Source organism: Pan paniscus, chromosome 9, assembly GCF_029289425.2.
Source record: "Pan paniscus chromosome 9, NHGRI_mPanPan1-v2.0_pri, whole genome shotgun sequence".
Lineage (NCBI taxonomy): Eukaryota > Metazoa > Chordata > Mammalia > Primates > Hominidae > Pan > Pan paniscus.
In genome coordinates this window covers 8376401-8387129 of record NC_073258.2, presented here as the reverse complement: position 1 = coordinate 8387129, position 10729 = coordinate 8376401, and the positions used below count along the sequence as shown (strand labels likewise).

Here is a 10729-nt window from a genome sequence, read left to right as displayed (position 1 = left end):
TTTTAGGTGTCAATATTGTTGCTAGATTATATGCTCTAATACCAGCAATCTTTTGACTCATTAATAAAGCTTTGTTTGCATATCAAAACCTGTGATATATTGGATCTGAAAGATAAATGTTCTAAGCACAGACACATTGGGGAGGAGGATTCAAGAATCTCATATATCCAATAAAACTCATTGATAATTGTTACTCATGAGGAATCAAGGCAAAACCCTTGCCCTCTTGCAATGCACATTACAAAAATTTACTTGTCTTCCAGAGAAAGAGAAGGAGAGGGAGAGAGAGGAGGTGAGGGGAGAAAGTGAACTAGAGAAAGGCAATGATGTGGTTGAAGGGTGAGAGAAAAAGACCTACTTACAGACCAGTAGCAACTTTCCTCCACTGAGGACTGAAATTTCAACTACTGTGTTTTTTTCTCCAATGTATTCCCTTTTCTGAAAATAAGAATAAAAGGACATTACACATAACAGACACAACAAAATAACCGCAGTTGTATTTTTAATGATACAAAATTCATGACATATTGAGTTGTGTGTTCAGAAACATAAATTTTTCACTTTAAAATCTGCTTTAAGGAATGTCAGTGTTTTGGACAAAATATGATTATAAGCATGGAATAAAATGAGAGAGGGCCAAGAATATTTCTGAGAAAGGGGTGAAAAGGAAGATAGACTTAAATTAAAACCGATGTTTTTGAAAAGCACACACAATATCTAGTGTACCCAGTTTGAGGTTATAAGTCACAGATATGAATTTCAGCCCACTCACTCATTAAGTGATTAATAAATTATCTTATTTTAGATATTCAGAGATCCAGTTGTCCTTGTTAGCACCTTTTCTTCAACAACCTCTGCATTCCCTGCTTAATTTCTTGGGTTCTCACCCCATAAACGATGGGGTTAAGGGCTGCAGGAATGACATGGTGGAGAACATTGAGCAAGACCGGCACATCAGGGGAGACTTTCTTCTTAGCCACATGTGTGAGGACAAAAACCAGAAGGATGGTGCTGAAGAAGAGGATAAGCATGAAGTGGGAGCCACATGTGCTTAGGGCCTTTGCCACAGCACCCTCTGCCTTGAGTCTCAGCACAGCTCGCAGAATGAAGGTGTAGGAGAGGAAGATAAGGATGAGGTCAGATCCTAGCAGAGTCCAGCCTCCAGCAAATTGGTAAAGGTGATTGATGGTGACATCATCGCAGGAGAGTCTGGAAACAGACATATTGGCACAGATGCAGTTCTCAATGACATTTCTTCCACAATAACGGAGTTGTGCTGAAAGGATGGGGATGGGCAGAGTCATAAGCACATTTCTGGTCAAAATAAACATGGCAGCCTTGACTACAAAGTGATCAGTGATGATTGATGGATATCTCAGTGGGTGGCAGATGGCTACATAACGATCATAGGCCATGACCATGAATGTGCAAGACTCCATGGCTAGGAAACAATTCATGATGTACATCTGGAGGAAGCAGGCAGGGAAGCTGATGGGCCTGAGGTCAAACCAGAAGATGGTCAGGACTTTGGGGATGACAGTGAGGCAGAGCACGATGTCCAGCAGGGAGAGGAGGCTAAGCAGGTAGTACAGGGGCTGGTGCAGAGAGGCCTCCAGCCAGATGGTCATCAGGAGGGTGGTGTTGGCCCCTACGGCCAAGAGGAAAAGAAGGCTGAGGGGCAGGGACAGCCAGTGCTGCCAGCTGGGGGATCTGACAAAACAATTCAAGAGGAAGTCTGAAGCTTCAGTGGAGAGGGTGTCATTTCGGTGTGTTGTCATATTTTCCCATATATTTTACTGCTTTCTTTCAGTGATCTGGAAAATTATGATTACAAATTAGCTGTGGATTCTTGATACACAAAGATAGCACAATTTGTTTGTCATAGGTACAACTTGTGGTTTCTAGCAGGTTATGTAGAGCCAAGCAAATTCATCTGTTTATCCTCAGTGTCATGTCACTGGGGTATTCCTATCACTTTAAACAGTACAGCTGTCTGAGGTGATATGATTCCTCTATACATGTTTATTCAATGTCCATTTTCAATAGAATTGTTTTTTTTAGAGAAACTAAAAAGGAGAAAACACTTAGGAAACAACTTTAGTGTGACAGGTGAGACTCTAAATTTCTACCCATAGGTTTCTTCTTCACAATTTTCTTTTTAATGTACACACAGCCTACCACATCTACAAGTTGACTATTGCAATATGCTCAAATAAATAGCAGAGCCTGGCACAAGGAAGGGACTCAGATAAATGTCCCTAGTCCCCATGTCCCCATGATATCCTTATTCTAACCTTTCTGCTGCACTTATTTTGCTTAGAGATTTTTAAAATCATACATCTAAAATAAATTTAGTTAACTTGTATTTTGTCTAAAAGTTCATTTTTATTTAGTAGGCATAGATTCCACCAAATAATTGCCTTAATATCTCTCTATTTTTTAGATGTTCATATTTTTAGGCTTCCTAACTTTTGGGAGAAACAGCTTTAAAAGGAGAGTGGGCACTTCCACATAGCTAACAGGGAGAAATGCTTGTCATTAGACATGATGAAAAATTGGTTCTTCTTATTGTAATTGTGTGAGGGTGACGAAGTTCACCTTTAAAGTCCTTCCGTCTCCTTCCAGTTTCCTTTTCCATCTTGACTGTAATGATATAGCTACACATTTCCCTCTCTCCTGACAGTAGTTCAGTGTTGCCATTATTCCCTTATCATTTAACCCTTTTCCCTGGCATTCTGTTAGGTACCAGCATCACAAAATTTAATAAGAAACTGTCCTTATTTTTACTAAAACAAACCTATAACTACTCTGGGAGATGATGGGTGTAACGAGAATGAATGATATGAGCAATGTCAGAGATATGCACAAATTATTAGGAGACTGCAGAGGAGAGTTGAGTGTGACATAGGGGATAGGCTGGAAAAAAGTCATTATAAGTAGGGTGATGTGGTACCCACATTTACATTAAAGGTAAAGGATTCTAAGATTCCCCTCCCCTGCATTGTGAAAGACAGCCCATAAAAAGAACACTGTAGCTTGGCAAGGGTGTAGGTCAGGTCTTCAGGGGGCCCTCCAAATCATGCAGTTTTATTGTGCATATTTCTGTCTACTGGGACAGAGGTTTCTGTTCAGATGTTATTTTGTAGGTTTAAAAATTCCTTTTCATCGCTTCTCAGCCTTTTGGCTAAGATCAAGTGTGTGAAATTCCTTTTCATCAAATGTTTAAGAAATGCCCTGTTTCTCACACTTTGGCTCACTAATATAACAAAATTATATGGTTATTTTTGTAATTCTTTCTACTTGCTGGGAACTGTGATCTGTTTTAGCACTTCATCCCATTTAGTTATTCAACATTCTGTGAAATATGTTTCATTATCACCACTTACAAACAAGGGAAGTGATATTTCAAAATCCAGGTTCTTAACTGCCCATGTTATTATTCTAATCCTAATCTTACCTAATATAGAGGTTGGGCTGGATTAATTTCTAGGGTTCCTTCAGACCCAACAAATAATTCTTTTTTTTTTTTTTTAGATGGGGTCTAGCTCTGTTGCCAGACTGGAGTGCAATGGCGCGATCTCTGCTCACTGCAACCTCCGCCTCCCAGGTTCAAGCGATTCTCCCGCCTCAGCCTCCAGAGTAGCTGGGATTACAGGCACACGCCACCACACCCAGTTAATTTTGTTTGTTTTTGTGGTTGTAGTAGAGATGGGGTTTCACCATGTTGGCCAGGATGGTCTCGATCTCCTGACCTCGAGATCCACCCACCTCAGCCTCCCAAAGTGCTGGGATTACAGGTGTGAGCCACCGTGCCCGGCCAAACCCAATAAATAATTCTATTATACGTATTTGCCCCACTGATCCTATAAAAAAGAAAACAAACTTTACCCAAAACACAATTGATAGTTTTAAGAATTGAATCTGTCGAGGAAAAAAGTTTTGGGGTAGGGACAGGGTGACAAGGAAGGAAGTTATAATTAAACTGTGAACTCCAAACTGTATGATATTTTCCTACTGATGGAAACATACTTTTTGGAAGAGGTTCAGGTAGGCTTTTTGTTTTCAGTTGTCTTTCCTATTCCCCAAAAGCAGTTCCAGTCCTTGCTCAACTGGGTCCTGTCAGATTCTCCTCATCAGAAAGACCCTGTTAGTAACTGTGGCTGCTGTCAGTGGAGGGAGGACGGGCATTCCTCCAGGGATCCTCTCTTCACTCCTCTTGATCCTCTGATTCCCCATGTAGTCTGCCAGGCATGGCCCTTCACCTCATATATAGAAGAGATTTAGATATTCTCCCAATTCTTTTCTCCTGCAAATAATAGGGTATATTAGTAATGACTTTGGTAAGTTCAAAATGAATTTTAAACATACCGTTTCATTTGTGATTCATAATACTTTGAAGTAGGTAGGGTAAGTTGATTATTTTAGCAATTATCTTTCACATAGGCAAATCATATTTTAGTGGTTTTACATGTCTTCCTACAGTTTCTCAGGGTTCAACTGTGGAGAAAATAAAAGTCTAAATAATTCATTCAGGTCCAAGCCAGTGAAAATAGGAATACGCCTGTGCCCTGTGTCACCATAGTGATGCATACATGTTTATGTTATTTGGGATTTTGTTTTATATATTTTGTAGGTTTTTCTTTTCCACCCACACTCTCCATACACATACAATTCTAAGGGCTGTTTTCAGCAGTCTGGAGATTCTCCCTCTCCCTTCCTCTTGCAACTCCGACTCCTGCTTCCCACAGCTCATAGGCTCCAATTCCCTCCTTATTCCCCTTTTGTATTGTGTCTTTTATTGTATTCCTGGTTTTGACTCTTAAGGAACAACCCCTTCAAGGTTAAATAAAGATTATAAAATCATTCTCTATGCACTTCATACCTGCCACCCTCCAATCTTACTTTCTCTTCTCTAATATTTTTGCCATTTTCCTTGATAGAGTGGCTCACTGAGAGTAAGACATACTGGAGTTACAGGAGGTCCTCAAGATAATAACCCCTAGAACAAAACTTCCAGCCTCGAGTTGGTGACTAACGACCCTTCTTCATGCCCTGGGCACTATGTTCATTCACTTCTTTTCCTTCTCTGTCTTTGAATACATTAACTTGTAAGTGTGGAATAAAAACCAGTAAGACCTTCTAAGCCTAGAACTTGGCATAATTGACCCAACCCCAATTAACTTTGCACCCACAGCAAGTACAACTACAGGCTGTTAAATTCCACATATTCCCTTTAAACACTATCTTCTGCATTACTTTCTTGTCATTTATTCCTTTGCTCATTGCATCCTCTGATCCTACTTTCTGCAAAATTTTTACAGTTAAAAATCACAGCCTCTTGGTTAGTTGTATTCTCAGGTATTTTATTCTTTTTGTGGCACTTGTAACTAGGATTGCATTCTTGATTCAGCTCTTAGCTTGAACTTCATTGGCGTACAGAAATGCTACTAAGTTTTGTACATTGATTTTATATCCTGGATCTTTATTGAAGTCCTTTATCTGTTCTAAGAGCCTTTTGCAGTGTATGAAGGGGACTTAAACTTCAGTAATGTTTTATTTTATTTAAAAAAACCTGAAGCAAATAAGGTGGTTATTTTTTTTTTTTTTAAAGAAAAATCACAGCCCCAATTCTTACCTTTCCAAGTAGCTTTTCTTCTCCAGGGGTCACAAAGGACTCCTAGAAGGAATTAAATGTTTTGTGCTTGGAAGTAGAGAAAATCTTGAAATGACCTTTGCAGGGTAGAGCCAAATGGAAGATCTGGTGACTTAGGCATGAGTATCCATAGAGAAGCCTAGAGGAAAAAGTATATTTTCTGTCTCTTGAAGAGCTTTGGGATACTTATTTTTAGCACTAAGATGAAATTTCTGAGGATTACATAGGAGGATTATTTTATTTTTCTAACTCACTGACTTTTCCTTTTTCCTTCTATTTTCTCTAATGTTTCTGCCTGTTTTTCAGTCATTCAACAAGCATCAATAAAGTACTCATCCCTAGAAGTAAAGCATCTGGAAACACATTTGCTCCTTTTCTCCTTTCATTATTCAATCTTGGTTTGTAATCAAAACTTGCCAATGGCACACTAGGGCTTAGGAACTGGAGCTAATGGTTTCCAGTTCCAGCCAGGAACAAGATGAGAAAGCCAAAGAAGTTGAAGCTCAAAGACTAAAGGAGAGACCATCAGCCTAGGCTTTCCCAGGTTGCAAGATAGGCCCACAGAATAGTGCCAAAGAAACACTGTTTTATAAAGTAAAAGAGTTGCTAGGGTTCTATCTTGGTAAAATTCAGGCAGGCCTGTAAGATACCTCTCTCAGGTGTAGTTTCAGATATTATTCAGTGCATCCAGTGACAGATAGCTAGCTGCTCTTCTGGGCGTAGTTTTCTGTTCTTGTCAGAAGTAGATTTTAGCAATTTTGATCAGAAATATTTTGAACTACTTCCTGACTTCCACTGGTCCTGAACTGTGGTCTTTGTCTTCAACCTCTGAAGTTATAGAAACTAATGTAATTCTAACTTTATAATTCAGACATTGGTAGGCATATTCTTTGTTTTAAAGCCACTAAATTTCCATATTCAGAGTTGAAAACTCCAAATTTTCTTAACTTGGCTCCAAATTATGCAGTTTTTAGCTCTCACACTGCCTGTTAATCTTCTATAGACAAATTGCAACTTTCCTGCATTTCTGCTACCACCAAGCACCCAGAGGATGGCAAAAGAGAGAAGGTCCCAGAGCACATAAGCCTCTTTACCTGCGACAGGGTGCAGTCTTTATTTATTTCCTTCTCAGACTACTTCAGCAGTATTGACCCAGGAATGGAAAAGAGCACAGATAGGGACTGAAGACAGAGATCTCTCTAGTCTTCTGGCTAATCTTGGTATAGCCACCTTTAACATCCTCTAGCCAGACTCACAGAAAATGTGAAGCATGGGGTTTGGCTCCATTAATATTGGAGCTCTTGTTAGTTCCAGAAGTATCTGGGGCAGTTATAATTGTAGTGCCTCAGAAACTCTGACCTCTGGGAACTTCTTAATCCCTCTTCCCTTAGGACCAAAAGGTCCTCCTGGGAAAAACAGGCAGTTAGATGGGAGAAGAAAATTATCCTCTTTCTTTCTGTGACAAAAAACCCCCGGTAATCCAGTGCTACATTGACTGCTTGTCCTGTAGGCAGTAAGTACATCTCCTGGGTACAGGGATCTTATGTTCACATCCATCTGTGTTCATATTCATCTGCCTATGCACACTGAGCAGCTTCTGTGGATCCAAAAAGTGAACGGAAATTTTTGTGGGCTTCCTGCTTGTTTTGTTTGATAGGCACTGCCCAAACCATGCTATTGAATGGATTGGTGTTAATCTATCATGACTTTTATGAAGGTATTATGATAAAAATGCAAGAGAAAACTGAACAAAATCTTACTGAGAAAATGCAATGTGATATTCAGAGAAAAAAGACCTATAATAATTTTTTTTGTGGTGAGAGGTTTAAGAATGGAATTTATAAATAACCCAATATTAGTTAGCAACTATGTTTTTCCTTTAGGTTTTATTTTCATTTTGAACCTTATATGAATTATTCACACTTATCAACTAATGGAAACAAGCATCATAAGTTTCTTCAAGACTTTTGCTTTATTTCTTTTCCTGTATTTTCCAACATTCCTCCTATTTCCCTTCCCGTTAGAAAAGTGAAAACTCCAGTGGATTTAAAATATATCTTTTTAATTAATTTTCAGTATGCTTATACAGGGATATACTTAATTTATGAAAAAATTCTTTTAAATTGAATTTATATAACTGTCACTGGGTTGTAAATCTAATGTTATTCTTTTTCTATCAATGCTGTATCTTAAAATTTATACATGTTGCTGTGTGTAAGTTGACTTTATTATTTTTGACTGCTGTTCACTACTAGGAAAGACCATTTGAGAATTTTCTCCAATGCCTTATGAATTATAATGCTTTCCTTTCTCGACGGTGGAAACAGATACTATTTCAGGCCCTGTATGTTGATTGGATACTGTTCTCACTAATTCTTTTAGGTGCCCTCCTCCCTTCCTCCACCTTGGTTAGTGTCCTCATCTGCACACATTCATTCATTACTTGAGGAAGATGCTCTGTAGGTTTTCAGGCTTCTCTCTGTGTGCAGCTTTCTTTTCTCCAGTATTCTTTCTTGCGAGCTTTAGCGGCTTTCGTCTTTCTGTACTCCAATTACATTTCCTCCACTTAGGGACTCCACTGAGTTCCATTTGGTCTTTCTTCCCTGCACTGCAGCCTGGAAACTCTTTGAAGACAGAAAACTGGGGCAGTTGTAGGGCCTGCCTCATTTGTTTCACATATTTCAGGGATTACTGTCCTTACTTGCCTGATGTCTACTGTCTTGAAACTCATTGTTTACTATATTTTATTCCACTTTTGGTTTGTTTTGTTTTAGGTCAGTTAGGAAAGCAAATTCAGTCCCTTTCATCATATCTTGGCTAGAAGCTGAATAATATGAGAATTTTTAGAGTAATTTAATTCACCTCATCAGTATTTGTTGTAGCTGATCTCAAAAGATGCCCGCCCCCAATGTAGCATGCTAGTGAGGAATCAATACTTTGTATGATCCCCTTATTTTCAATCTGAGATGAGTCTTGGATTCACTTTTGATTAAAAGAATGTGTTGGAAGTGAAACGGATTGAATTCTGAGACAAGCTCCTAAGAGGCCTTGTAGCTTCTACCAGTATCTCTTAGTTAAGTTGTTTAGGGGGATATCTGACTGCACTGAGACAGTTTTGCTGTGATGAAGCCCCAGTTAGCTATATGGAAAAGACTCACAAAGAGAGGCCTATGCTCAGTCATGCTCTGATGTTTGAACCATCTCAGACATGTGAGTAAAAAAGTTATATTGGACATCCCAGCTGCAGTACATGTCACACGAGTTAGAACCAAGAAATTCAGCTGACAGCTACATGGTACAGCGTAGCTGTCACGGTCACATCCAGTAATTCAATCCAACCCAGCTCATGACCCAGTCACTGTTGTGCAGACAAGATTTCCCCACTGTTCCCTTTCTGAATTCACAATGCACAAATTCATTAGTATAATAAATGCTTATTTTTAGATGACACCAATAGTTAACCAGAATAGAAATCAACATTCAGATCCTGTTAGGCCTTGGAAAGCAGGGCCCTGGCCCTGGTCTCTGACACCTTATGGGGTCCAAGATTTGGAGGATTTAGCTTATCACAGAAGCAAGAAATTATTAAGATTGAAACGGAAACATATGGCATGAAAATAATTATGAAAGACTTGCACAAACAAGTTACATATTTTCTATTGAATAGGCTTTGACAATGTTGGAGTATACCTAAATTAAGCTAGCTTGTTGTCTCGGATTTGATGGAATCATTCTGAAATCGAACAGCCCCTATTCCTACTGTATGATATGGGCATCTGACCCAGAGAAGACCAGGTCTCCTAGGCTGTGAAGGGAAGAGCAGGTGCATAAGGCTGTGAGCCAGAGGACCCAGAGAATCCCAAGAACACCTGAGCAGAGAAAAGAACAGGATATAGACTTCTCACAGTGACCACTTCAAGTTAGATGCTGAAAGGGCCTAATGCTACTTAGTGGTGCTCAGTGAAGTATAAATCTGTCTTGTTCTCCAAATGAGTCTCCAAATGGGGACTAGGCCAAGACTGCCTCCCAAGAGAGGCAGGACCACGTTCCTACATTCTAGTCATGTGAGCTATCTCAGGGATACCTGGGGCCACGTGGAAATCAGGTCTAGAATGGTGGGATCAGGAGCCCAGGTGATCTCAGCCTGACCTTCCAGCCTCATCATCCTCATTTCATTCCCCTCCCAGGCAATCTGGTCTAAGGCACTCAGAAATGTATTTCTCAAGCTCGTTCCCACAACCTGACTGCATGGTTAAGACATGGTCTGATCCCATCCCTGTTTGGTTTTGCTCAGTCTATACCTTGGACACATTCCTTAACCACAATGCGTTGATAAAATTTAATCAGAGAGACCATACCTCATAGGTGTGTCCTGCGTCTAGAATGGAATATGCTATCAATCAATGCGGCCAGTAATTATTCATCACCAGGAGAAAGAAATTCCTGGCCTTTACTTTGTTGGACCCCAGCACCATGTCTCAAGACATCACCTGCGCGCGGTGGCAGGTCTCCGTGCTGTAGGCACCTGAATCACAGGAACTAAAGGTAGGGAGAAAAAGAAGGACAGATGGGCAAAAATCTGTGCCATTGAAGAGGAAACCTGAGACCGCCGGAGAGGAGAACTGCGTTGTTAGACTCCTGGCAGACTCGAGAGCCCGAGACTAACCAAACCGGTCACCAGGGCCCCGCGGCGTAGGCTGCGGGCTGTTCTCCTTAGCTTCCGGTAGTCTCCCCGCAGCTGAGGTCCGGGCCGGGTCAGGGCGTTAGCTGGTTACCATGGACACGGCGAGCGGACGCACACCAATCAGAAGACTGCGTTCCTTGCCCCTTTAAATACACACAGCCCAAAGCAATTTACTCCGTTCTGCTGGAACACAAACGCGCTTCTCAGTTTCTCTGGAGGAACTTGGTTGGCGAAGAGCTTGGCGCTTCTTGTAAACCTTGTCCCGCCGGACAAAGACTTGTGAAGGAACATGGAGTGCCACCAGGACTCCGTGGCCCTCCCCGCCTCTCTCTCCTTTTTCCCTTCATGGCGGTGAAGCTGTGGACGCTTCTCTTCAGGAGGTGAGCTCCAGA

General features: G+C 40.6%; 1 protein-coding gene across 1 annotated transcript; it reads right to left on the bottom strand.

Moving 5' to 3' along the window:
- Positions 1-473: 473 nt before the first annotated feature.
- LOC100988476 (olfactory receptor 56A3) lies at positions 474-10410 on the bottom strand. The gene is made up of 4 exons (XM_055094045.2): positions 10012-10410; positions 5636-5792; positions 4030-4306; positions 474-1814 (listed from the first exon to the last, which is right to left on the bottom strand). Exon 4 carries the CDS (start codon positions 1776-1778, stop codon positions 831-833), a length of 948 nt encoding a protein of 315 aa, XP_054950020.1. The 5' UTR covers positions 1779-1814; positions 4030-4306; positions 5636-5792; positions 10012-10410; the 3' UTR covers positions 474-830.
- Between the last annotated feature and the right edge of the window lie 319 nt (positions 10411-10729).

Bases quoted from the DNA above. Each gene is read 5' to 3' on its own strand.
- LOC100988476 (XM_055094045.2), bottom strand. From the start codon at position 1,778: ATGACAACACACCGAAATGACACCCTCTCCACTGAAGCTTCAGACTTC.